Below are 27,357 nucleotides of genomic sequence, written 5' to 3' on the forward strand. Positions count from 1 at the left end.
TGCCCCACCCCGGGGCACTGGCCCTGTCCCCGGGAGCTGCGGGGCGAACAGGGTTGGGTGGCAGCGGAGGGTCCCCCAACCCCTCTGCTCCTTAGCTCTGCAGGGTCTCTGCCATCACCCACCCAGCAAATGCCTGCTTGGGGTGAGAGGGACCCGTTTTTGGGAGGGGGACGTTGGGGTACCTGGGTGTCCCAGAGGCTGCCACCACTGTCACCAGTTCCCAGGGCTTCCTGGCACTCAGTGGGATAGGTGACCTGGGGACCCAGTGGGGTACCCTTGTCCCTCAGGGGTGAAGGTGCTGTGGGGAGCTCTCACCTGGCTGCAGGTGACCTCTAATAACAAGGGGCCCCAGTGGGAGGGGGGACAGGTACTGCAGATGCACAGAAGGGTGACAGGACAGGCTGTGACTGGGTGTCACCAAGCCCTGCCCTCCTGTGGGCTCACCCATGCACTGAGCTGCACAGAGCTCAGGGGTCCCCCAGGGATGCCCGAGGTCTGTTTGTTGTGCCCTGTCCTGCAGTCCCTCTGCCTGCCAAACACAAGCTCCTGCTTTTGTCTGTGTTGCTGAGGCCGGGGGACAGGTCCTGGCTCGGGGGCAGTGGGGTGCAGGGATCCCTCTGCCTGCTCCTGCCTCGCTGATGCTTGGAAAATAAATATCTCTTAGTACAAAAATAAAAGTGCCTCCAGCCCAAGCTGCAGCAGCCTGGTGGGGAAGCGATGGGGTCCAGCTGCTCTGTGCCACGCTCTGCCCAGGCGGCTCCCAAAAGTTCCACCAGAGGGGTTTGACATGTCAATGCAACCCTGGACGGTGGAGTCTTGATCCCGAACCCCACTTCCCCCTCCTGCACCGCTGTCTCCTCCCTCCCCCAGCGCAGCTCAGATCAGATCCCTGCCTCCCCAGCCCCCTGAACCTTTCCCACCATCTCCCCCCCTCAGCCCCATCTCAAACGACAGCCCCCTCCCCAGCTGTGACCCCCAGCCCCATCCTGCCCATCCCTGGGCTCTGCCAGCCCAGCCGCCCCAGCAAACGCCTTCCAGCATGGGGCCACCAGCCATCCCAGTCTGGAACTGGTTCCCCCAGGGTACCCAAAGACACCCCCTGCTCTTCCCGTTCCACCTCGGGGGCTGGAGACACCTGGCGCCATCCTGCGAGGAGCAGTGTCTGTGCATGGGGACAGTGGCTTGGGCCATGCACGTGGGATGGGACAGCCTGTGTCCTCCTCGCACTCCTGGGGATCCCCATTCTTTCCCCAGCCCCGCAGTCCTGCAGGGAAAGCGAGACTGTGGGAGCTTTGCAAATCAAAAAACATATGGAAAAGGCCAAGCCCCCACTGTGTCTTGGAGCCCAGCTGGGTGCGCAGTGGGTTCCAGGGAGACTTGGACCCCCATCCCTGGGACAAAACCCAGCAGCCCCTGCAGAAGGACGGGGAGAGAAGCTGGGGGGAGATTGGGTGCTTTCCATGTGCCGAAGCCTGTTGTGGTGGGGCTGGCTCGGGTTCAAGGCAGAGCCCTCCCGCCAGCTCCTACAGAGCCCCTTGTCACCACCTGTGGGTCCCTCCAGCACGGCTGTGGTGCCACAGTCCCTCTCTGTGGTGCACAAGTTCCCGGAATGCGGGATAACAGGAGTGAAAAATATAACTGGGGTAAAAGCTTCCCTGCAGTGGCCAGGAGGGCTCAGTGTCCCCCAACTGTCCCCTCTCCCGGAGCCCTCCCTTTGTGCCAGGCTGGCACGGGTGGTGGTGCCGCCCTGAGCGCTGGCACGCTAGAAGCTGGCAGGTCGTATCATCATGCGGGTGCCCTTCAGGGAGTAGCTGGGTCCCTGGAAGTGGTGCCAGCGGATGCCGTTGAGCTTGCGGATGTTGTGCTGTGCTGGGTAGTAGATGCCGTTCAGGTTGGAGAGACCACAGGCGTCAAACCACCAGCCTGCCAGGAGGGAGCAGAGGGGCAGGGTGGCATCCCAGGTGGGCACCCATGGGTGCTATGTGGGTGTCCCACCCTCTGCTCACCTCCCGACAGCATCTGGGCACACTTGCAGAGGCAGTTGTCGTTGTCAGCGTCACGGGTGCTGAAGCGGGTGCCCTGTGGCGCCATCCCGCTCTGCTGCCCGGCTGTCCCACTGTAGTCCTGCAGTGACAGCCTGCCACCCGGCGTGGCCACTGTCAGTGCCTGGGGGGTCACACAGCCCCCCCAGCCCTGCTTGAGGGGTGATGGAGGCCATGGGATGCCACGAGCTGAGCGAGGGCCAGCAGAGAGGGATGCAGGGATGCAGAGACCCTGCAGCTCCAGCATGGCTGGGTGCTGCCTGTCCTAGGGGTTCCCAGGGTGGGGGGTCATGCTGTGCTGGGGCAGAGGGGACCGCCTGAGGCTCCTCTGGTGCTCTTTGCTGGGGCTCAGTGCACACACAGTGCAGGGGATCTCGGGATCTCCCATCTCCAGCCCAGCACCAAACCACCCGGCTGCCTCCCACCCCTCCTGGACATGCTGTCCTCGCCAGCCCAGTGGCAGGGGCTCAATGTCCCTCCCCGGACATGAGTGCAGTATCCTGGGGATGCCCGGCACCCCCAGGAGTGCCCAGTGGCTACAGCTGTTTCACCCCCACCTGCCCCAGCAGTGAGCTGCACTGTGCCAGGCTGACTGGATGGGAAATCCCGCTTGAGTTGATGTGATTTCATGCTGCCACGGTGACTCTCTCCTACCTGTAACGCTGCCGCTCACTCCCCAGCTGGAATTTCCCATAGTGCGCATAGACCTGGCCGCCCTCCCAGTCCCGCAGCTCAATGCGTAGGGTATAGGGCGCTTGGCTTGTCAGGAGGTGCACGGCCTCGTTCCCCAGCCAGTACTCGCCAGCTGCATCCCCAAAGCCCTGGGGGAGCAGCAGGGTGGGTGAGTGTGGGTAGCCAGGGGTGCCCCCAGGGCTCCTCCCTCCTCGGGTGGGTGCAGACCTGCTTGTACTCCCTCCAGCCCCTCTGGAAGCTGAGGCTGCCGTTGGCACGAAGCTGGATGACCGTCCATCCCCCTCGGTCTGTCTCCATGTCGCAGTACACCTGCAGCAGGGAGAGACGGTTCAGGCTGGGGGAGCAGCTGGGGGCATCCCCACCGAGCTGGGCAGCTCAGCTGCATGGGCGCTGCATGGGTGTTAGAGCTTACTGATCATGTGCCGAGCCCAGCGCCTGGCTGGCGGGGGTCTCTCCTCCCCCTGTGGCTGAGGGCAGGGGCTGGTGCACACGGCTGGGGGTGTGTTTAAAATTGGTTTTATCCCCCCTGTCTGAAAGCCTGTGCAAGCCCTGCTCTCACCCAGCAGCTGCTGCCCTCACCCCTCTGCACTCCAGGGACACCCCAGCCCCATGGTCAGATGGGTGGGGAGCACTGTCCCAGGCCAGAGGGGCTGGGATGTGCCATGAGATAGGGATACCCGCGCTGATCTGGGTCACTGGGTGGCACTGGGTGGCACTGGGGTCAGCAGCAGCCTGGGGTGCTGCACTGGGAGCCCTTTCCGGTCTGTGCTCACCTTTTTGGGCTCGCTGAGGTTGGCGATGTGCAGGGTGTAGACGCCGCTGGCGTGGGTGCCTGCCCGGCGCAGCTCAGCACAGTCCTGGAACAGCTGCTCCTGCCCTGCTGCTGCGACGGATGGGACGGTGAGATGGCAGAAATCCCCCAGACCCCCAGCCCTGCATGGCTTTGCTGTTCTTCCCCTCTCCCTTTGGATGCTTTAGAGCCCAGGGATTATTTTGATTCTTTTTCTTCCTTCTGCACCATCTCCAGGGCTGGGGGAGGCAGCCAGGCTGCACCAGGGCTGCACCAGCCTGAACTGGGGGATTTACCAGGCTGGGGATGGTGTTGGGCCAGGGACTCTCCCCTGCAGGCTTGGAGCTGCTTCATGGATGCAACACAGGGTTCATTTTTGGGGTGAATTCACCTATGCCTGAGCCGAGCATAGGGGCTGGCACAGCGCCCCAGCACCCTCTCGGGAGGGTGAGGAGCAATATCGCTGCCTACACCCTGCCGGCACCCTGCCTGCACGCCCCGGCTCACCTCTGCCCTGGGTGACGAGGCGCACCAGGCTCTGCACTGCCTCGAGCAGCTGGAGCTGCTGGCGCTGGAGCAGGCTGGCGTTGGTGCTGGTGGCCGCCAGTGACTTCTCCAGCTCGGCGATGGCCCCGTTCTGCCGGCTCAGCACCCGCTGCAGCTGCTCCTTCTCCGAGCGAGCCCCCGCCAGCTCCGCCTGCTGCTGCGTCTCCATCGCCAGCACCCGAACCTCCAGGATGCTGGAAGGGGGGGCAGTGGTGATGGGGGTGCTGTGCAGGGAGCAGGGTGGCAGAGAGGACCCAGCAGATCTGTGGGGACCCGAAGCTGTCCCTGTCCTCTGCCACACCCACTGAATTGCATCCCACCCAATGTGCTTAACCAGGGGAAAACAAAGTCCACAGGGCTGTGCTGGGGCTGCACAACCCCCCAGGACCCCAGCCAGCCCTGGGACTGGTTCAAGCCCCGCCAAATGCAGTTGTGTTCCTGGGGTGGGAGATACCAGCCTCCCCACTGGGGTGTGGGGGCTGCGTGGGTCCCCGAGCTGCCCCAGGCCCTACTTGTTCCTGTTCTGCAGCTTGTGGATCTCGTTGGTCTGCAGCAGCAGCTGCTTCTCCAGCTGGGTGGTGGACAGGGAGTTCTCCTGCAGCTGCAGCTCGATGCGCGATGTCTGGTTCAGCACCTGCCCCGGGATTGGAGGGGAGCGTTGGTGTGACCAGCCGGGGCCACACCATGTCCCCCGTTTCACTGGGCTTGCATCTCCCCGGCACACAATCCTGATACCTCTGCACACCGGTGCATTAAACTGCATCACTCTGGGGAATCACCCACTTTTAGCAGCAGAGAAACCATGCCACTCGCCATGGTCCTAGGGGTGGTAAGGATGTGGGGACATACGTGCCACATGCCCTGGCCACCCCCTACCTGCGCCTCCATGTCGGTGAGCTTGCGGCTCTGCTGGGCGCTCTGGTTGAGGAGGGTGCTGCCCATCTCCAGCATGGCTGCTGTCTGGTTCTGCACTGCCGTCTGCCGCAGCTGTGCCAGCTCTGGCCGCACGCTCCTCTGGATGTAGCTCTCCAGCTGCGGAGGGGAGCAGGGGCATGGCGGGTCATTTGGGGACCTCACTGAGTCTTCCCTTTGGTACCCGAACTGAGCTCAGCACAGCCCCCAGGCACACCCCTGGGGGGTTCAGCATGGCACAACCCATCTCGGGGCCATATGAGGATCGTTGGGAGGACACAGAGAGTTGTCCATGGGCTGCGCTGCTGCAGGGGAGCCCCTCAGCACCAGCTGCCAAGATTCCTGCTCTGCGGTGCCAGCCGGTTGCCTGCTTCCAGGACGTGGCATGGGTTTGTATGTGCCCAGCCAGGGTGGCCTTGTGCCGAGCAGCTGGGCAGGGGGTGGCCAGCGTCAGTATTGGCATCGCCACCTGCATCGGCATTGGCTCCGCTGCCAGCCCCAGCAGTGGTTTCTCAGGACTGGGGGACATGGAGGGTGCGGGGCCACCATCAGCTGGGGAAGGTGAGTGGGCGTCTGGCCCCTGGTGCTGCCGGGGAAGCACTTGGAGCTGGGAAGAAGTGCTCAGGGCTGCAGACGCTGCAGAGATGTTGCTTCCGCTTTCCCAGCCCGTGGGGAGCTGCCTTTCCCAAAGGCTTTTCTATTTCTGGCAGCCATACCATGAGGTTCCCATTCGGCCCCTCCCCGGGGCGATGGCCTCGGCAGGGGCACAGTCTCTCAGTGGGGCCTGTGGGGAGCAGGAGGGGCCCCACAGCCACCCACGCTGGGAAAGCAGCACGGGGCACCCCACAGATCCCACTGTCCCCAAACCGCTCTGATTTTGCTTCTGGCCTGACCCTCAGCCAGTGCCCACAGAGCCCCATGTCCCTGCGCATCTCTTGGGGTCATGGCCCAGGTGGGACCAGTCACGGTGGGATGATGCTCTTCTGGATGGCGCATCCAGCAGCCAAGGTGCTGAGATGCTCAGCACAGGATTGGTGGGGGATGCTCGGCACAGAGCGGTGCAGGATGCTCGGCACGGGAGCGGGGCTGGCAGAGGGCCAGGGCACAGGGCTCTGCTCTGCACTTGTTTGCACATAACGAAATCTCACTGCCTGCAGCGGGGCCCTGTTCCCCCCTCCCCAAACCCGGACAGCAGTGAAACCATCACCCCACCACAAGCACCCATGGGAGACCAGAGGGTCCCTGGCCAGCACGGCTGCACCCCAATTCACCAGGGATTTTCCCTTGCGGAACGTGCTAGCAGGGAGGAAGCAGGGAAAGGTCGGAGAGCCACGTCTGGAAAATATTTCCCCGAGCTGAGTGATTGCTGGAGAGTTTCCCTTTAACCACGTCGTTAATCTTGTTGCTTCACAGGGCTTGGGGAGGCCTTTTCTCCCCCTCAATCTTGCCTTTTTTTTTTTTTTTTTTTTAAATAAACATATCTTGGAGCCCGAGGGCAGCACATACCCGTGGAAAAGGTCAGGCTGGCACGGGGAGTGCTGAGTGCAGCCAGCGATGGAGCCTCAGCTCCTGTGAGCCCCTGCAGCTGGAGGGGGACACAGTGTCCCCAGCCATGGGTGGCACAGGGGACCCAAGTGGGACAGGCTCTGTGCAGAGGACTGGGAAACTGGGATCACCCTCCCTTTGCCCCGTGGGTGACAAATGGCATGGTGACTTGTGGGGGGACAACCACGGTGATGTGGGTCACCCCAAAACACTTCCTGGGAGCAGGAAGGACCTTGGCCACCCCACTGTCCCAGTGCCAGGGACCCACTGCCACATCTGGATGGTCCTGTGCCGCCTTCTTGCAGTCACATCCCTCACCTGTCCCTATCTCCATCGTACCCTGGCATTTCTAAGCAACCTGAAAGCACCGACCGGGGCGGGGGCCAGGGCCAAAGGTGGGGAAAGCTCCCCCTACCTGCTGCCTGCACCCCTGCACACATGCCAGGGTGAGTAACACCAGCCCCTGTGCCACGGGCACCCCAGAGCTGCCACTCTGCTACTGCTCCAAGCTCACCCAAAGACCCAGCAGCACCATCAAATGTTTGTGTTTGAACTAAAATTAATTCTTCCTGAGGTGGGAACTGCTGATGGGACGGTAAGCAGAAGCCACGTGTCCTCATGCACTGGTTTCTCACCATGTCCCTGTCCCTCCTGGCCATGGGGGTGCACATAGGAGGTATGGACCTGCACCCCAGCAGCTGGCAGGGCTCCCCGGGCCAGAACAGCACAGACAGGGATACGACTTTGTTTACAATCTGTCCCCGAATCCGATGCCTCCTTTGAGCCCAAGTTTGTTTGTTCAGGCCTGGAGTCCGACCAAAACAAGCCTCCCTGGGCAGCTCCGGTTAAATTAGGAAAGCCAAAGAACAGTGAAAAAAAATAGCTGCAAACTGCCTCTAAATGGAGAGGGAGATAGGATGGGATGGGGATCGGGTGGGATAGGATGGGTTGGGAGGGATGGGATGGGATGGGATGGGATGAGGTGGGATGGGATGAGGTGGGTGTGTTTGGCACTGTGGGGACTTGGCACACACCATGTCACAGTGCTGCTGGCCGTGCTCAGCTGGGGACATCACCCAGGAAATTGGGGTGCAGAGACACGCGGGTCCTGGACGCGCCTGCGGCTGTGCTGGAGATGCTGCTCAGCTGGAGGCTCAGTGACAGCCGGGGACAAGCCACTCACCCTCTTATCAACACCAGGGCTTGGTGCTGCTGCCTCGCTGGGCTGTGGGGTTTACAGCCCCCTGGGGAGGTGTCCCCTGGGATGAGGCGTCCGGGAGCTATTCCTGGGTCTGACGCAGGCGGCCGCACTCAGCATATGGGGGCTGCAGTGCGAGCCCTCGGGAAGGAAATGGTGCTTCCTGCCGTGGGCGGCGGGGATGGGGAGAGCTGGGGTAAGGGACACCCCCCTGGGCACACAGCCCTTCTGCTGCGGCACCCACTGTCCCCACCCCGCACCCTATCACTCACCCATGTGCTGTGGGGCTGCTCAGGAGCTGCGGGTCCTGCTCAAAGTGCCTGGAGCTTTTGCAAAGCCCAGAAATGGAAAACAATGAATCTGGAGAGGTTTCGGTGGCCCCTGCCCTTAGATCCCTCACTCCGCCACTTGCCAAAACCCTTCCCAGGAGCTTTCCAGCAAAACCGCATCCTGACCCAGAACAGGGGACTCTGAACCCCAAAGTCTGCCTGGCACAGCCCCGCTGGGACTGGGAGGAGCCGCAGTGGGACAGTCACAGCAGGGATGGCAGAGGACAGTCACAGTGGGGATGGCAGAGGACACAGCTGCAGCTGCAAGCACCAGTGAGCTGCAGCACCTGCAGCACCCGCAGCACCCACAGCACCCGTCCCCTCTGCTGATACAGTGCCTGGTGCAAACAGGGCATGATCAGGCCTGGGGTGCAAACCTGCAGAGGAGATACAGTCTGGCCACAGTGCTGCTGCTTGGGCGGGCACAAACACCCCAGCACTCGGCTCTGCCGCCAGCAGCCCAGAGCAGGCAGAGCTGAAGCGGGAACCTGGTACAGGGATGCTGCACACTTGGGTGCTGGAGACAGCCCCCTGGCCCCCCCGACCCCACACCCTACCTTCAACAGCCACTGGGTGCTGTTCTCCAGGATCCTCTCCAGGTGCTGCAGGCGCTGGGTGGCCCCATGGCTGGTGACTGTGGTGCTGGCTGGTGAGTCCCGCTGCAGCAGCACGTTGGCGGGGCCGGGGGAGCCCGGGCAGGGTGGGGGGTCGGCCTCGGGCAGCACAAAGGTGTAGCTGCAGTGCCCATGCTGCACACGGTGGTACCGCCGGCGGCCGCTCCCCTCCAGCACCCGGCGCTGGGCTCCGGCTGTGCATGGAACCATCGTGGCCAAGGTCAAGGCCACAAGGCTGATGCTGAGCACCCACATGGCACAGGGGTCCCCACAGTGTCGGGGGTGGTGACAGCCGGGTGCTGTGGCTGGGGATGCGCTGGCACCTCCTGGGTGGCCGCAATGCTGCTCTGTGCCGGGATGGGTCAGTGGGTTCTCGCCGCCAAGTCGAAATGCTGCGATTTCGGCATTTCCTCCCTCTGAGCCGGCTCTGGCCGCCCCGGCCTTTTATCGCCAGGCGGCCGCAGCCCTCGCAGGGGGAGAGGGGAAACAAAAAAAAAAAGAAAAAGAAAAACAAAGGAAAAAAATCTTTAAAAACAATACTTCTATCTTTTTTCTCTCCTCCGGGTCCACTGCGGGGAGATCAAGTTTCACACGTGATCTATAAATTCTCGCACACACACACACACGCAGCCCTCGAGCCCCCCTGGCTGACCCCCCCGACCGTTCTCTGCACAGCTCATTGCACCTCCCGGGGCAGCGGGGACGAGCTGCCCACACCAGTACCGAGCCCTCCCGTCCCCCAGCCCCAGCATCCCCCAACCGGCACCCACTGGGACACGCCGCCCCCGGGCCACCCCCCCAGGCAGCAGAGCTCCCGCCCCACGTCCTGGCTATTTATAACACTGGCGGGAGCCAGGCCTGGGTTTGACTTCTCTGTCCACGGGATGAGCCCATGAGGACCGGGACGGGGGCTGCGTCCCAGCCAGACCCTGTGCAGGGCTCGGGGTGCCCTGTTCCTGGGCTGGGGGGCTGCCGGGGGTTGGGACAGCTGTGTGTCACCAGTCAAGGGTCATGGCGGCTGCCAGCGTGCTGGGGTAGATCCAGGTTGGGTCCCCAGGAGGGGACAACCATGTTGGGGGAGACAAGCTGGTGTGGCAGAGCAGGGTTCCCTGGGCTTGAGGTGTGTGTCAGGAGAGGGTGGGCGGCACGTGTCCCCGTGTGGGTGTGCTTTCAATTACATGGCTGGGTCCAGCTGCTGCTGCCATCATGGCCCAGTGATGCCCAGTGTTCCCACTCAATCAGCAACTGGCCAAACAAGCCTCTTGATGCTTCCTGGTGGTAGAGCCCAGCCTGGGGTACCCACAGCCCTGGTGACACACTTGCTGCTCACTCCAGCTGTTGGCTCAGCCACCAAGAAATGCTGGTGATGCTTTAAATAAAAACACTAAAATCTTTCCCCAGACTCCTCTGGTGCCAGGGGGCCAGGCAGGGTGATCCCCCACACTGGGAGCCACACACCGGGCACAGGCTGTAGGCTGTGGGATGGAGGGGACCGATGCTGATGGCCGCTGTTCCCGTCCTCTGCAGGGGCTGGGGACAGCTGCGTGTGGGGGATATTGGGGGAACTCACCTGCTCCTGCACTCCTGGCAGTGCCACGAGCTGGCGCAGAGCCAGGCTGCCATGCCCAGTGCCACACAGGGGGATGCAGGGGTGATGCCATGGCCACAGCCAGTGTCCCTGTCCCCTTCCGGCAGTGCCTCATGGACATGAGGAAAACAGGGAGGCGAGAGGGATGCTGGAGTTTTAATACATTTATTTGGTATGAAGCGAATGGAGGAGCTGCTGTGGCAGCTTGGTGTCAGCCCCAGCGCTCTCGCCCTACAGGATCTGTGCAGCCCTGACAACCTCCCGACCTGGCCTCACCCTGCCTGGTGCAGGGATGGGGTATCTGATCCAGAACACCCCCAAATACAGAGATGCCTGTGGCTGGGGCAGCAGTTTGCCCCCGGTGACATTTAGGAGGGCCTGCGGTGGGTCCTGGCTGGAGGATGCAGGAGGCAGCGTCATCCCCTGCCTGGGCTCCAGCAGCTGCAGCGTGTGCACCCCCTGTCCTGGACCAAACCTGGCCAGAGCCACCCCAAATCTCTGCGCCCACATCCACGTGGGGAGAGAAGTTCCTCCAGCCCTTCTGTGAACCTGAGGACAGCAGGATTTGGTGCACGGTTGTGCCATTGAGCACCAGGCTGTGCTACCATGACCGATGTCATCATCCCCAATGGAGTCTCAACTCTGGGGGTCCCACCGCTCTCTGTGACAGTGGCTGAGGATAGGGGACCTTATCCAGCACCCAGAGCAGCTCGGTGGCACCCTGTGCACCACAGCACCCCTGTGCAAACAGGGCCCCATGGGGACAGAGCATCTCTCAGCCCTGGAGGACGGTAACCTAGCAGAGATGGGGTCCAATCCTGGGGATCAACCCCCATCCCACCCATCCAGAGCAAGGGAAGGGACCAAGAAGGCTGGGGGAGAGGGAAAAAACAAATACAAGAAGCCACCCCCTCCCCGAGCCCCGAGGCATCGCTTTGGACACTGCAAATTAGATTTTCTGAAAAGGAAATGTTTTACAGGCCATAAATTGTCTCAAAAGAAATGGGAGGGGGGAAGAAAATTGTGCAATTTTTTTTTTGTGGATGGAAAAACAAAGGCGATGTGGCCAGGGTAGCATGGTGGGAGCTGGTTGGGACCTCTCCGTGGCACAGAGAGCTCCCAACCGGCTCCCACCGCTATTCCCCGGCTCTCGTGCTGGTTTCGCTAGGTACCCACGTGCGGTTCTGTCTTCGGCTTCTTCTGCCGCTTTTTGCCTTTATTTTTTGGTTCAGTTTTCTCTGGAAGAGAAGAAAAGGAGGAGAAAAGTAGGGCTCGCTCATCGGCTGGGCAGCAGCATCCATCCCAAGCCCTATCCATGGGATGCAGATCCCGCATTCTCCCCCGGGTGTTAGCACAGGACCCGCTTCTTGATTTGGGGGGCCCCAGAGCCCCCTTCCAGGTCACCAAACAGCAGCATGGGTCTGCGGGGAGGCCAGGAACATTGATGCATTGTCCCCCTGGCTCCCATGGCCGGACTTTAAATCCTGATACCTCCCAAATATACAGGAACGGACTGGGGCCACCTCAACCAAACTAGGGGGGCTGCCAGGAGATCCCCCAGCTTCTCTCTGAGCGAGGACTGGGAGTGCTGGATCCGGACGGCGGCTGCACCAACACCCCAAAGTGATGCTGTGGTGATGTTGGGCTCTGCTGTGGTGCAGGGCCATGCCTCCCTCTGGACCAGCCGGTGCTGCCCACCACTGTGGGCTCCTGCAGTACACAGCAGGTTCCCCAGGAGGGTTTGGGTAGAGTGGGAGGTGGGGTGGCCATGCGTAGGTGGGGATGCTTTCCCTAGGAATGTTCCTGGTCCAGCCAGCACAACCCCAATAAGGCCTTGGGACCCAAATCTCTTCACACCCCAATGGGCTGCCCCGAGCACCCTCCAGCTCCCAGCTCTGCTGGCTGGTGTTGTCACTGAACAGGGACCCAGGATGAGCTCTGCTGTGCCACGAGCTCTGATGGGGAGAGGAGCCCGTGCTAGGGAGTGGGACAGCTGCACAAAAACCTGCAATTTTGCCTCCACTTCTACTCCTGTGCCCACTACGTGCTCTGCTCACCCCTAGTTGGGTGACACAGGGGTGCCCAGTGCTCCTGTCCCCGCATGAGGGGTATAGGGACAGCAACCGGCCGGTGTGGTGTGTGCCAGGGCTGGTGCCACCAATCCTTTCTGAGGGCTCCAGCTCTTTTCCTGCCCAGCTCTGTTTTTCGGCTCTGATCTCCAGACAGTTGCCACCCACCACGGAGAGGGCACAGCACGAATGCCGAGTGTCTGGAGAGCGCAGCAGACACACAAGGCAGATTTACAGCAGTGCAAGGGGGTTTGTGCCCTGGCCAAGCGCGGGTGCTTCTCCCTTCCAGCTGCCCGAGGACAGCTGAGACGTGGTAGCACAAATCTCTCATCACACGCTCGGGTCCTTCCCTGCCTTGTCTCGGCTGCATCAAGTGAACTCGCCGTCCTCCTCCAGCATCTGGATCCCATAAGGCAGCGCTTGGTCAGGCAGGCAGGAGCCGGGAGCGAGGGCAGACGCAGGCTGTGCCGCGGCGGGGACACCCGGAGCTGCCAGACATGGAGGGGCTGCCCAGGCCAATGGGACAATGGGGACTGCTCGTGGGGGATGAACGGATTTCCCTCTGCCATCTCAGGGCCAGACCCAGCTCCAGAGCTTGTCCCAGGCAGCAGCTCGAGCGAGGAGCCTCGCCATTCCCTGAGCCCATCACCATGGCCTTGGGGCTGCGGGCAGAGCGGGAGGCTGAGCGCTTTGCCAGGGTGGTATTGCCTTCCCAGACACCCCATGAGATGGGACACGGCAAAGCGCCAGTGCTGCGGTGCCGGCAGAACCTGCCGTGTGCCAGACCCGGCGCCGCAGGCATCCACCCGGCACCGCGCTGCAGGACACCGCGCTCCGGAGACGCCTGTCCTCATCCCATGCCAAACTTGCCACATCAAACTGTCACCAGCTCTCCGGGTCCGGAGCCGGCACAGCCCAGCAGGGAGGGGAACATCCCCAAAATCGATGCCACCTGGCGCCCTGAAGCTGTGAATTGGGGCCAAGGCGGGGATGGAAATCAGCTCCTCTCTGCTGTCAGCGGGAAAATATGATTTATGAGTGATGGTGCTGAGATGGAGCCGCTCTCCTGGCTCTGTGGCCTCTGCCCAGCGTACACGCCTCCTGTTACTGCCCCCCTTTCTCCATCCCTTTTCTATCCCTCCCAGTCCTTTCCTCTGCCGCCCTTGGCCACCGCCACGCTGGCGGTGCCGGCCGGCACGTCCCTCGGCACACGGCGTCCCTCGGCACATGGCGTCCCTCGGCACACGGCGAGCCCGCAGCTCCGCACGGCAAAGCCCTGCTTGGCCGGGGCTGGCGGCTCAGATCTCCTTCCAGGCCCTACAGCTCCGTATCTCATGCGATTCCCCCCTTCTGCCAGTTCTGGAGTGGAGATTTATTAGAACAGCTTCGGTCCAGCCGCCTGTATCCAAAAATGACATCAGCCGCCTCCTGGTTCCCATTGCCAGCCGCGCACTCGTGCCCAAGCCATGGAGAGAGACCCTGCCCTGGGGGTATTCCCCAAAGCTTTGGCCACCAGAAATCCCCCGGCTGATGCCCTCCAGCTCTGCAAGCACTGATGGCATTTTGGGGGCTCAGGGGTTTTTGCAGGTGGGTTTCAACCCTGGTTATTCACAACTGGGAGTCACAAAGCCCCAGCTGTGCCTTTCCCTTTGTCGGAGCCCGGCAGTCCTGTCCCCCTGCGGTGGCTGACGCCAGCGCCTGTCCCAGCCGGGTGGCAGAAGGGGACACTGGCCCATTCCAGGCAGTCCCAGGGGCTGCTCAGCACATGTGCCTGGGATGGCGGCTTTCTCCAGAACTGCACGGTTGCAGCCACTGGCCTCAACATGCCTGGGACATGACACCAGGCTCGCCAGCCACCGCCAGACTGCCGCCACCACCCCCTCCCGTGGCACACCATGGGGTGCGCTTCAGAGGGGCACAAAGCCACCCCTGGGTTGGTGGGCAGGTGATGCTCACCTCCTGGGCAGTGTTTCCTCATGCGGCACCTCCTGGTCTCCAGCAGCGCGGGGCAGGCAGCCCCCTCTTCCTGGGCAGCCCCCAGCACTTCCCGCACCCGCGTCTCCACACCCCACTTGCAGCCGCAGGTCCGGCCCTCGTGGCTGCAGGCGCTCCACTGGCTCCAGGGCCCCGGCATGCACGTCTCTGTGGGGAACAGGGGTGCAAGGGGGAGATGGTGGCCGAGTAGTACCCGACACGTCCCCAGGGACCAAGGGTGTGGGGTGCGGGTGCTGCTTACCTTGGCACTCACGAGTGCCGGGCTGTGCCGCAGTGCTGGGGGGGCACTGCCGAAAGCACTGGCCCTTGTGCAAGTAAAACTTGTCTTTGCACTTCATGCAGAAGTCTCTGCTGAAGCAGCTCTCGCAGCTGGGAGACCTGCACTCTGCCGGGAAGGAGGGCTGGTCAGCTGCACCAACCGAGAGCCGGCATGGAGAGAGCCGGCAGCCCCGGTACCCGCCGGGCACCCAAAGCCCTTGGGAAATGTGCGGGGTCCAGGCTGCAGCTCTGGGTAAAAAGGGAAGCAGCCCCTTGGCCCAGTTGCCCTCACCAGGGATGCTGCAGGAAATGCAGCCATGGCCCTTCCCACAGTGCTGGGACCCGTGGGGTGGTGAGGGGACACAGTGACACGGGGGACAAACCGGGGGGCCCCAGCTGGTGTAGGACGTACTTGTGCATCTGTTGACCTCCAGTCCCCGCACGCCGAAGTAGCCAGGGGGGCAGGTGTGGACGCACATCCCGTACTGGCGGATGCCGTCCCTCCAGATGAGCAGGAACAGCCGGTGGTGGCAGGTGATGCAGCCATTGTCCTCTGAGCACAGGACACAGCCCGTGCAGTTCTCCAGCAGCCCGGTGCTCGCTGTGGGGACAAACGATGGAGAGCAGCTGTGTCACACCTACCTGGCACGGTTGAGGCTTTGGGGGCAGTCTCAGCTCCACGGCAGCCCCTCTGCCACCCAGGGAGGTGACAGCAGCGTCCCATCTCCCTGCAGTTACCTCCTACCTTCCTCCGCTCCCTAAATCCCCACTTCTCCGTGGGCTGGCAGCAAGGGGGTGCACAGAGCCATTGCTCCCCACTGCACTCACCTTAGGCACTGTCACCTCTGTCACCCTGGGCACCAGGTCCAGGGGTTCACCCTGTGTCCAGGCGTGCCAGCCTGTCCCTGTCTGTACGCCAACCGTGCCCATCCCGTGGGAAGCATCTGAACAGGAGCTGGGCAGCCACTCATCAGTGGGCAGCAATCTGCTCTGACCTGGATTAATTAGTTGATGCCTGTTAAGTGTCAGGGGACAAGGAGACTTTTGGGAAAGCTCAAGAGGAGCCAAGACAAGGATCTGTCTGGTTGCTCAAGACCCTCCGCCACCTCCCTGGCTGCCTTTGCTGTGCTCACGACCTGCGTGACAATGCCCATCCCAAGGTGGGCTCTGCTCCCAGGGACAAGGACAGGGCGCCACTCCCCAGCCCCTGCCACTCGCTCCTCCTCCCTGAGCCACCTCCCTGAGCCCAGGAAGATGCAGCCCAGAGAGATGCTCCTGACACAGAGACACTTTGGGACCACAGCAGCTGAGTCCCCAGCACTGGGGGTTACCTGCGCCCTGTGTCCTTCTGCACCCCCAGCCTGGCTGGGCATCTCTGTAAGTGGCCACCAAGCTCCTACGTGCAGGTGACCGATGCCTCTGCTGTGCCCGGCCACATCGGGAAGCGTTTGCTGGGTTGCAGGTACCAGCTCTGCGCAGTGGTGACAGTGCCCGCAGTGCCAGCACTGCCTATTTGGGGCCCAGGCTCCATCTGCCAGCAGACCTTACAGCACGAAGGTGATTTTTTGCACAAAGCCAAGGTCTAAGGAGGCAGCTGCACCGTGCGGTGCGGCCAGGAGGCTTCATTAGGGCTGCGACTGCTGGGAGCGTGCTAACAAAGCACCTTGGATCCATTAAGTTGTTATGGTCTCCGTTACATATTTACCAAATGCTGACAACATTTGTGTTCCTGGCTGCAGCTGGAGCCGCTTCCCTGGAGACCCAGGGATTTACGAGCCTCTTTCCCTTCCCTCATTCTTTTTGATGTTTTTGTTTTTTTCTTTTTTTTTTTTTCCACGCTCTCTCCAAGCCCCAGCTGGGGCAGGGAAGGTGAGCAGCCCTGTGCAGGCTGCGGGACCCCGCGCTGCCACCAGCCGATGCAGGGGCATTCCCATCACCAGCTCTGCCGCGGGGAGCAGCACTGGGGAGCTGATGCAGAGCTGACTGTGCCACGCAACGGGACCCGGCTCACACCGACACGTTGGTTCTGGCAAAATTAGGGACACCTGATAGGTTTGCCTCCCCCTGATGAGTGCTGATTTCAGACCTGGGGTGCAGGGCTGAGCTGGGATGGGCACTGGGCAGGGGGCACAGAGGGTATGGGGGTGCTGGATGCCAGCGCAGCATCACCCATCGCTGCCCGTTTCCAGCCCAGCTCTGCCACTGCAGGCCCTGCAGGCATCGGGAGCCCCCTGGACAGTCCCTCTATGGCAGCAGAACACGGCTGGAGGCACCTCCTGGGCTGGCTGTAGGGTGCTGCAGCATCTTCTCTCAGCTCCCAGGCACCAGAGGTGATTCTGGCCCTTCTGCACTGGTTATACAGGAGATACAACACACATTTCAGGCGAGGAGTTGTGGCCAGTCTCATGGGTGCTGCCAGGACCTGTTGCCCCTGTGCATCCCACAGCATCGGGCCCCTCCGCGTGGAACGGCAGCAGCCAGAGCCCTGGCGCCACAGCACCCACAGCCCCTCTGGGTGCCTGGCTGTTTCTGATCAGGGGGTTTCAACAGCCAGCCTGGCCACGACATAACCACGTGTGCTCACTGGCTCCACACATCTTTAACATGCATCAGCCACAGGGAAACTGTCCGGGCTCCAGCCTCCAAGATCCTTGGTCCTGACAGGTCCTGTCTCTACCCTGACACACACCGGTTCCAAAAATAACCTGGTCCCAGTGTAGAGCCAAGCAGCAGCCCTGGCCCCACTCCCACAGCCGGCTGGCTCTGCTCAGTGGGGGGACACGAGCCGGTGCCCAGCAGAGGGTGTGGGTACCTCGGCACAGCCCCAGCGCACACCCTGCCCTGGCACTGAGCGGTGGCTTGGCTGGTGCCTCTGCTCAGGGGAGGATGGGGAAGGGGAAAGGCAATGCCTGCGGTGGCTCTGAGCATCCTTCCAGGAGGTTTTATTCCCCATGCACTTAATGTGTGAAGCAGAGGAGAAAAATATTGGAAAATCAGCTCATTCTGTACTATCCCCACCGCGCACACTGCTCCTGGGGTTTGTACAGCTCATCCCAGTGCCAGCCACTGTCCCCCTGTTCCCTGCCAGCCCTGAGGGCAGCACTGCCATGGGGCAAGCAATGCCATGGGGCTGGGCATGGCCTCCTCCACATCCTGCTGATCCAGCCCAGGCCGCGCACCCAGAGGGGAATGCAGCCAGGCTGGGGATGCTGGTTCCCGGCTCCTTCCAGCCCCAGGTGTCGATCAGCCCCGATTTACACCTCCTGCCCGCTCCGTGCAGGCAGCACCAGCAGCCCCAGAACTGGCAGGGCAGGCAGGGGCCAGCAGCCCCATGTCCCCGAGCTGCCTCACAGCACCTGAGCAGGACAAGCCGGCCACACGCACCATACCTTGCTTCTTCCATCGGTTCTGCATGAGCATTTCCATGGAGCTGATGAATAACAGCAACATGAATATTATCCACTGCATCTGGGCAGGAGTGATTTCAGGCAGGGTAGAAATCAAATCATCCAAGTGGCTGACGAGTCCAGCTCCAGCCGAGGGACGGTGGGTGGTGGGGAGGAGAGAGGCTCCGGGCTCACACCATCCCACCCCAGGATGCAGCCGCGCTCCACGGTGCCATCAGTCGGGACCCCCGGGGACGTGGGGGTGTCAGGCCAGGGCAGCGCTCATGGTGCCGGGGAAGCGTTGGCTGCTCTGGGGAGCTCTGCCTTTATAGCCGGTGCCAGCCCCCCCTCGCCCCCCCAAGCACTTCAAAATAGTAATAATAATAAAATATCCCCCAGCAGCAACAAAGCGACTCGCAAACAAACTGGCTGGAGTTTCCCCCCGCCGGAGCGCTCCAGCCGCCACCTCGGCTGGGGACCGTCCCGCTGTCCCGCCGCGGTGCGACTGTCCCGCTGCCATCCCAGCGCCGGGGTCACGGCGAAGCCCCTGCCACTTTTGGGGGGGGTGGAGCCAGGTGGGTGACGCTGCCTGCGCCGCCCCCACCCCGAGCTCACCCCCCCCGGCTCATCCCCGCTCCGGCCCCGGCAACCCCGGGCCGGGCTCAGACCCCCGGGCCAGGCTGAGCCCCCCGGGCCGGGAGCAGCGGAGGGTCCCCGGCAGCTCCGGCGGCGGCTGCGGATCTGCCCTCGCTGTCCCCGGGATCGCATCTGACTCTGATTTTCCGAGCGCTTCGTAAGTCACCTCCCTCCGAGCTGCAGGAGCTGCGCTGAGCCCAGCCGAGCCGAAGTGAGCCGAGCCCAGCCGAGCTGAGCCGAGCTGAGCGGAGCTGTGCCCAGCTGCACTGAGCCAACCCGAGCACTGCCGAGCCGAGCTGAGCTGTGCTAAAGTGAGCTGCCCTGAGCCAGGCTCAGCTAAACTGAGCTGAGCTGCACTGAGCCCTTCCCAGCTCCCACACAGGCACCCACCCTCTTGCCCCATGGAGGGCTCCCCAAAGTACCCCCAGGGGGTCAGGACCCTCCTGCTCCCTGAGCACCCCTGAGACAGGTGCTGACCCCTTTGCCATCCCAGCTGGCTGCAGGCACAGGGAAATAAAAAGGCCAAGAACTGGTTCCCATCTTTTGTGGGCAAACCCAGCATTTCTTGAGCTGTGCTCAGTGGCTCTGCCAGCTGCTGTATCCCCGCTGTATCTCCAGGGAGAGATTTGGGTTTGGACCTTGGTCCTGGTGGCTTCCACTTGACCAAGGGAGTGTTTCTGTCTGCTCCACTCTTGCAGGCTGCACCAATTCTATGGGATTTGCTCCTGCAGACAAGGCTGAGGACAGCAGGGAGGGCACATTCCCACCTGGAATGCTCTGAGTCTGCTGTACTTGGGAAGGACGAACGCATTGGGGGATTGCTGAGCACCAGCAAACTCATTGCACTGGGGCAGGCCGCCTTCAGGGCTGCGGTAGATGTGCCCCTCAGTGTCCTGGGGCATCTGGCCATGCTTAGGGAAAACATTGGGGTAACCATCCCCTGCTCCCCCAGGAATTCCTACCTCCTGCTCTCCCTCTCCTTGCCACTCCCATCCAGCCCCACTGAGTTCATTCCCAAAGAGTTAATGATTCAGACAACAAAGGAGCTGTTTCAGACCCCTTTGGCCCCACTGTAGGAAACCAGGAGTAATGATGGTTGGGTTCACTTTAGGATTTTTTTTAAGGCCAATGTGAAAGAAATTGAAAAATTACCCATAAAACGCAGCTTTTCAGCATCTGGCTCAGTCTTACTCTCCATAAACAGCCGAGGCCACAACACGGCATCCCTAGTGCAGATCTGCATGGGCTGGGGGGGGCTGCGTGGGCATGGGCAGGGTGGCACCATCCGGCACAAGAGCTGAGAAAAATACGGGTATGAGAATGGCAGTGGAGATCTTGGAGTATCTAGAAATCATGGTTGCAGGCGGCTGTGCCAGCGCTGCTGGTGACAGGTGCCTGTGGCCGCAGGTGCCCGGCTGGGAGGCAGCCTGGCAGAGCTGGTGGCAGCTCCTGGCGCCGCAGCAGGGCCAGCCCAGCTCCCCAGAGCTGATTGGGAACTGTCATTGTCCAGGCCTGGAAGGAAAACGCTGTGCGAGGGCCAGGGAAGCGCCTCGTCCCTGGCCCTGCCTCCGGCTGCTGGCACGAGCCAGCGGATGTTGGCGCGAGCACTGCCAGGGCGAGCCCCTCGCAGGAGGAGCGCGCTAATTAGTCGGCTCTCATTAGTGCCGAGTCCTTAGGGACGGCACGTGGCAATTTGCTCATCTCATCGCTGGGCTGTGCAATAGTGGAGCCTTTGCCAAGGCCGTGGAGCTGCTGGTCCCGGCTCCTCGCCAGTGGGTGCTGGGTGGCCCCGAGGGAGCAGAGAAATTCTCTCATTTGCCTTAATTTGGCTATTTATGACTATACCTCTGAAAACTGCGATGGGAAGGTATGATGTGTTGTCTGTTGATTAATCAGACGCCTGTGACCTCTCTGTTGTGCCGGGAGGTGTTTTGGGGCACTGGGGGGGCGGGAAGTTCTGCTGGCTGTGCCGGGGCGGCAACCATGGTGACTCATGGGTAATGCCGGGGAGAAGCACCCCACACCAGCGTGGAGGGAATGCAATGTTCCTCTTCTGTCTTCCAAAAGAATCCGGGAGAGAGTGTCCAGGAAGATAATATGGAAAGTTTGTTTGACACTTGAGCACGCTTTCATCTTTGAAAAAAAAAATCTTGGTGACCCTCCAAGGCAGCACCGCCCGCTTCCCAGCATGGCCGGCATCCCGGCTATGCACCCGTGGCATGAGGGGCTGCTTTTGGGGTGTCTGGGGCTTTGGAGGGGACAGTGTGACCCAGACAGAGCTGCAGGTCAGCCAGGGATGCTGGCACAGGGATGCTGGCACCAGAGATGCTGGCACAGTGATGCTGGTACAGAGTTGCTCCTGGACAAGATGGCAAAGTGAAAATGAAATGGCTGGCACTGACCGGCAGAAGGGAAAGGGGACAGCAAGGGGCAGTGGGACGGAGGGAGCCCCTGGCCCAAGGTTTTCCACCCAGGTACAAGGAGCTTCCCGCAGCTACCGGGAGGGAAATCTGCTCCGGAGCAGGCGCCCTCGTGCATCCCAGGCGGTGAATGTGGGTTTGATCAGGGGCGGGTTTAAGCGGATGGTAGTGGATAAGGAAGAAAAATATTTGGCATTCCTCTCCCATCATAACAAGCCCAGATGCTTGGACGGTGGCAGTCCGCTTCCCACAGGCATGGAAAGTCACAGCCGCTCCCCAGGCCAGCTCGGTAGAGGCCCTTTCCCCCACACTTACAAAATGCCGGCTCCACCTAACACTGCACCATGGCCATCACTGGGCACTCGCGGCACGGCCACCTCTGTCACCCACGTCCCCAGCGGTGACACTGCCCATGACTCCCACTCCAGAGGGGACACAGCTTGGAGCTCAGTGGGAAACCTGCTGGGAAAGGTCAAACTGCAGATTTGGTGTTGGTGCAGTAGCCCGGTGCAGCTGGGTGCTGCTCCCTGCATGCTGGCACTCTTGCTCTCCTCCTCCTCTTCCTCGTCCTCCCGCCATGCCTTTGCTCGTCCTGGGTCTGTGCCACCTGCCGGTCCTGCTGCTCTTGGAGGGACGTGGCACCCCCAGGAATGGAGCGGAGATTTGCCTTAAATCGCATACTTTCTCTTGGGGAGAGCACTGGGGCTCTGGCTCCTTCCCACCGGTGCGGCTCCTCCAGCTCTGCTCCGGCCCCCGCAGTGGCTGCGCAGCCTCCGAGTGCTCCGACTGCCAAAACAGAAGCAAAACCCAAAGACGGAACCGGTGTCGAGCGGTGCCGAGGGCCAAGGGGCAGTGGGAGGAAAGGGAAGGCGAGAGGCAAGGTGGGGGGGAAGATTTGGTGTCAAAAGCAGATTCCTGCTCCGTGCCAGCGGAGCAGATTTCCCATGTTTACTTTATCTCTTTAGTCGAGCCTCTTTGAGGCAGAATATATTGAATGGCTTGACTTTATATAATGGCAATAATTGAAACAATACTCCTGCTTCCCAGCCGCGATTTGCCGTGATTTCAGCCAAGACTGGCCAGCCTGCTCTAGGTGGTGGGGACAGCCGCCGCCGTCGGCACTTGTTCCCTGATTATTAGTGACACATGTCAGCGCCGCCTTCCAATTTCCGTACAGATGTCAGAGCGGGAGAACCAGCACGGCAGCTCGCGCGGGATGGGCTCAGCGCCGGCCGGCACTGCTGGGCTCACTGCTGGGCTGCGGGAGCGGCATCGCCAGCGCCGGGGCTCGTCCGCTCTACCAGGGCTGGTGGTTCTGGCTGAGTCGGGATTTCTCAGGGAGATGTGGGGTTTGGGCATCGATCGCAGGGAGCCAGGGGATGAGGATGGTGGAACAGGATGGGCTCTGGGAGGAAAGAGGATGTGCTTGTGAACCAATGTGCTGAGATATTCGTATTCACCAGAGAGGGTGAAAGGAGATAGATGTGGGGTTTGGGGTTGTCGAATTTTATGCTCACACCAACCTCTGTCCTTGCAGCCAGCATCAATCTCCATCCCGCATGTGTCATGGAAACTGCCACCTCTGCTTGTCCCCTGAGGATCAGCAGAGCTGGCTGGACAAAACAAAAGCAAAGACGATTGTGAGAAATCCCTGGTGCTGAACCAGGCCATAAACCAGCCTCCCACTCCGCAGCACCAGTGGGTTCCCTGGGGGAGCTGACAGTAGCTGAAACTAAAAGCAAAAACAGGAGAGCTCTTCGGGGAACTGAGACATGGTGAAAAAATGGCTCAGAAATCTCTTCCTGCCATTGCAGCCATTCCCTCCTCCCCAGCCCACTGACTGCCACAGCAGGACCAGGCTTCGGACAGCCTGGATACCTGAAATTGCAGCATTTCTGCAGATTATTTTGGGAGCCAGGATTCCCAGGGGAGGCGGGTGCTGTCACCGTGTCCCTCAGCTGGCACCAGTCCCGCAGCAAAGCCAGAGCATTGGTGACCGCGGAGCATCCTCCTCACAGCTATCAGCTGGCTCCTGCTTTCCTAGCAGTGCAAATCATGTATTTGTTACTGCATGGGCACAAGTCAGTGGTATTTTAATAGCTGTCCCTGTTCTGCTCTCCTAAGAATCATTCATGCCAAATTCCAGTTGAATTTCTTTTAATATTTGCACTATTTCAGGAAACTATTGAGAAAGACAGATGGAAGCATCAGTCAGATGGATGTTCCTGGCTCCACGTGAGACAGTACTCAGAACTCCCGTCCTTTTCCAAATAATTCTACTGTGACTACATGGTTCCCTCTTGCACATCATTCCCCAGGAGGGTAAATCCTCTGACTCCTTGGGATGACTCTTACTCGCTGGAATTCAGCAGAAGACAAAGGCTTTGGGTCGGCTCCTGGATGGGGAAATTCATTCCCCTGGCAGCTGCGGCTCCTGGTGCACGTGCCACTGGTGATGGGACGTGGTGCAGGAGCTGACGGTGCCTTGAGGAGGCAAGTGGGTGCCCATCTGGTGACAAACTCTGGGTGTGTGGCTGTACCTGCATCCCAGCAGAAGCCAGGGCTGAGAGCATTGGTGTTGGCATCGCCTGGATGCCACTCAGCTGCTGCAGGCTGTGCTGGCATGTCTGTGCTGGCGTGTCTCTGTGCCAGAGCTTTGTTTCAAACCAGTTTGCTTGAAATCCAGCCTCCCTGTGTCAGCTCTGGTCACCGCCGTGGGTCCTGCTGGCAGTGGATGAACTCGGACCCTGTTCAGCAAACCCTCGCAGACCTACTGGATCCGACTTGTGCCGTGACCGAAGCCGACAGCTCCTCTGCTCCCACCTGTCCTGACCAAAACTGCTCAGGTGTGCTCCGGCTTTGGGCAGCGAGCCAGAGGGAAATGGTGTGTCCTGAGGGCTGTTGACAAGTCCATCCTTTGATGGTCTGTGCTGCATCGGCACACGGATGGAAGACTGGATTTCATGAAGCTGAGTGAAGAAGAGCACCTGCTCCACCATCGCTGTAAATTATGAGGGACATCTGCCAGTGTCCCTCATCATCATCTGCAGAGCCACCTGGCACATCCCCTGTCCCCAGCGCATCCTGCACCATCCACAGGAACAGGGGTTTCGGTGTCCCATGGGGACACAGGTCCCTCCTTGCCACCCCAGCCCCAGGCTCCATCCTCACCCCGGTGACATCCCAGCTCCTGGTCCCTGTGACCCCTGGGCAGAGCCTCCTGTCCCTCCAGCACAGCCCAGGGAGGTGGCACAGACCGTGGTCTCTGGCCCCGCAGAGGCTCCCAGTGCCCCAAGGACACACGGATGGGAGCCCGTCACCACCGAGGGACCAGCGGCCGTGTGTCACAGTAACTCACAAAGGCTTTTCCCAGAATTAATAACAGGAGGGACAAAAATCTTTAATATTCTGAAGTGAAAATAGAGTGATAATTCTATTTAGCCAACATTCAGGAAAATTATTACCACCTGGCGGGCGAGTGACGTCAAAGAGCACCATAAACCACCACGGATTTTGGAGAACACCATGAAAAAAGAAAAAACAAGGAAAGAGCAGAAGTTGCAAAGGGCCAACCTGTGTGTCCACCAACCCCCAAGGGTCAGGAGCTGGATGCTGGATGCAGGTGCTCCCCAGGGTCTGTTTGCCATTAGGGAGGAGTTTCACTAATGAACCCAAGTGCAGGGATGTGGTCCCACAGGTCGCTTCCTCCATCACCAGCAAAGCCATGGAGAAAAATGTTCCCCTCTCCCCCTTCTTTTTTTTTTTTTTTTTTTTCTCAGCCTTTTATATCCTGTTTATGCCACTAACAAATTAAATTTTCAGGAGCTGGAATAAAGACAAAGCCTGAGCAGTTTCAAACACTGTTGGGTTGCGGGCAGCTCTGATCTCGAAGCTTCAACATCATCCCAAAAAGCATTCAGAGTGAGAGGAAAAAGGGGTCAGGGTGGGCAAGGGGAGCCAAAGCCCAGCCTGGGGGGTTCAAGAGGGGCTGATGCTGCCCCGACCCTCGCGTTGGTCCCCGAGCATTTGGATGTGGGGACATGGATCCTGGCTGGTCCCCAGTGCCCATGGCTGGGCACAGAGCTACAGCACATGGAAAGAATTCTTCACTTGAGAATTTGAGCAAAAAAATGATTAAATGAAGGAAAAATATAAGCAGAAAAAGTACATTTCCAAATACCCCCCACCTCTTCCCAGGCCCGCACGCACAGCGTGCCGTCTCTCCTCCCCATGGCTCAGGGATTTACGGCTTGTCACCCAGGGGGACAGCTCTGTCCCAGCTCAGAGGGGACACTATGACTCAGCATCCTTGTCCCAGTCGCTCTGTCCATCCTGGCTGTCCCCTGGCTGCTTGTCCGGCAGCACAGAGCTGTCACCCATCATGGGGGTGAAGCTCCAGCACCTTCCCGCAGGCAGAGGGACCCTCCTGCCATGTCCCCCCCCACCAACCCAGGAGTGCTCCAGGGTGCAGAGGGTGAACCCACTCCCAAGGGACCCGGTGATGCTCAGAGCAAGCACAGCCCCTTGGGGACAGGGACAAAACTTGTGTCACCTCTTTGCAGAAGGAGGGATGACTCTGTGTTGGGTTTTGGTTCGGCTTTCTCAGACGTCCCCAAGAACAGAGGTCCCATGAGCGCAGTGGAGGTGACACCCAGGGGCGGGGATGTCTGGGGTCCTGACATGGTGGCACTTGCCATTGGGAGCTCAGCTGGTTCAAATCATTTTGGAGGAAAATACCATCATATTGTGATGAAAGAGTGATGTGTGGCACAGCCTCCCCTGAGTGCAAAATGTCTCCTCCCCTGGGGAAAGGGGCTAATTAGAGGTTGCTGATGTTTTCGGCTCTTTAGCAATGCTGCTTTGCTAATTTGAGCCCCCCCTGGAAGACCACACAGCAAAGCCAGAGCTCCCAGCAGGCACCCCCTACACCCTCAGCCAGCCTGGACAGAGTGGGAGCAGCACCCAGTTTTGGTGGAGACGTGGGGACATCCATCTGTTCCCATGTGGGGATGAGCCCCAGCTCATGCAGCTGATGGCAGGGTTGGGTGCTCCGGATTTGCAGCAGATTTGGGGTGTACACAGTCCGTGATCATCCCAACAGCATCGCATTGAGTTCCAGACTCAACCAAACAACTGGAGACCACTGAGACCACAAACAAATAGGATATTATTTGATTTTTTTTAACATATTTTTCCTGAAAAAAAAAAAGCAGAGAACTTGTATTTCCTGTTCATGTGAAAGGAATTTGCCAGAGTGCGGTGGGGAGAGCAATGCTGGGCATCTCTTAGCCCAGAGAAACCATCACCCTGCATCTTCGGTGACAAAGTGGGGCCAGGAGGTGTCTGCTGGGGGTGGCTCCATGCCTGAACACCTGCAGAGGCACATGGGGCGGGGACACTGAGCCACGGCAAAGGCTCCAGCTCCCTGAACCAGAGTGCTGGGAAGGACAGGATGGCATCGCCGGGCCAGGGTTCGAGCCACTGCGCTGCCAGGTCTAAATGCCTCGGCAAAGAGGCAGCGGCTTTCGGCCAAGGATTTGGTAAGGAATTTCAGAAAGTTCTTGGTGTGGCCTCCCTTTTCCTAGAACAGATCAAGAGCTGGGCTCTGCTCAGCTCGGTAATCCGCTCCCGTCACGCTGCCAAGTTCCTCAGTGGGGCCAGAGGAGCTGAGCGGAGCTGAGCTGAGCTGAGCTGAACCAAGCTGAGCTGGGCTGAGCTGAGGAGGCCTCAGCACCCTGGGGCTGGGGAGAGGGTCTGCATGGACAGAGGGATGTGTTGGTCAGAGGAGCCATCAGGTCGGGACTTGCATCGCTGCATCTCAACATCCCCACATCCCTGCATGTGTCCCAGCAACCCTGCATCCCCACATACCCGCATCCCCATGAGTCGGTGTGCAGGGGTCCCAGGACAGACAGTGCCATGGACCCAGGTCCAGATTTCCCACGGAGCAGTGGCAGGAGGCTGGTGCCACGCCGGTCCCTGTCCCCATCCCCAGAGCGGGGCCCTCCTGTGTGTCCAGGGGCCGCAGGCGGCTGCCGGGTGGAGCGGAGCAGCAGCGTCAGTGCACGGCCAGTTCCCAATTTGCACCAGCCTGAAACAATGACGATGACAGTGGCAGAAATAAAGAGATGAAGAATGTGTCTGTGATTTTAACAAGCTGGAAATACCCAGCGCAGGGGATGGAGGGATGGGAGGGTGGGTCCAGGCCAGCCATCGCCGCCACGCCGTGCGCCCCGGCAGTGAAAGGGGTCCCTAATGCTTCCAAGATGTGGAGCCCTTTGTGGGGGACAGCTCAGCTTTCTGCACCAGTGGCAGCTCAGGGGAGTAATTGGGAAG

At 60.6% G+C, this 27,357-nt stretch overlaps 2 protein-coding genes across 4 annotated transcripts; both read right to left on the minus strand.

Annotated features, from left to right (window-relative positions):
* Window positions 1-964: 964 nt before the first annotated feature.
* Window positions 965-9,376, minus strand: ANGPT4 (angiopoietin 4). Of its 3 annotated transcripts, none has more exons than XM_065850025.2 (9): window positions 8,613-9,374; window positions 4,948-5,103; window positions 4,584-4,705; window positions 4,033-4,265; window positions 3,509-3,618; window positions 2,943-3,044; window positions 2,697-2,863; window positions 2,007-2,137; window positions 965-1,923 (listed from the first exon to the last, which is right to left on the minus strand). In XM_065850025.2, exons 1-9 carry the CDS (start codon window positions 8,922-8,924, stop codon window positions 1,763-1,765), a joined length of 1,494 nt encoding a protein of 497 aa, XP_065706097.1. In that variant the 5' UTR covers window positions 8,925-9,374; the 3' UTR covers window positions 965-1,762. The 3 variants fall into 3 exon arrangements, with proteins under 3 accessions (XP_065706097.1, XP_065706098.1, XP_065706099.1); XM_065850026.2 differs by having other exon boundaries at window positions 3,509-3,615; window positions 8,613-9,373; XM_065850027.2 differs by lacking the exon at window positions 965-1,923 and having other exon boundaries at window positions 2,055-2,166; window positions 8,613-9,376.
* A 577-nt stretch (window positions 9,377-9,953) lies between these two features.
* On the minus strand, window positions 9,954-18,491 carry RSPO4 (R-spondin 4). The gene is made up of 5 exons (XM_065849953.2): window positions 17,969-18,491; window positions 14,992-15,180; window positions 14,563-14,706; window positions 14,283-14,468; window positions 9,954-11,495 (listed from the first exon to the last, which is right to left on the minus strand). The coding sequence occupies exons 1-5, from the start codon at window positions 18,045-18,047 to the stop codon at window positions 11,422-11,424; spliced, it is 672 nt and encodes a 223-aa protein (XP_065706025.1). The 5' UTR covers window positions 18,048-18,491; the 3' UTR covers window positions 9,954-11,421.
* Between the last annotated feature and the right edge of the window lie 8,866 nt (window positions 18,492-27,357).

This window comes from Patagioenas fasciata, chromosome 16 (genome assembly GCF_037038585.1).
Source record: "Patagioenas fasciata isolate bPatFas1 chromosome 16, bPatFas1.hap1, whole genome shotgun sequence".
Lineage (NCBI taxonomy): Eukaryota > Metazoa > Chordata > Aves > Columbiformes > Columbidae > Patagioenas > Patagioenas fasciata.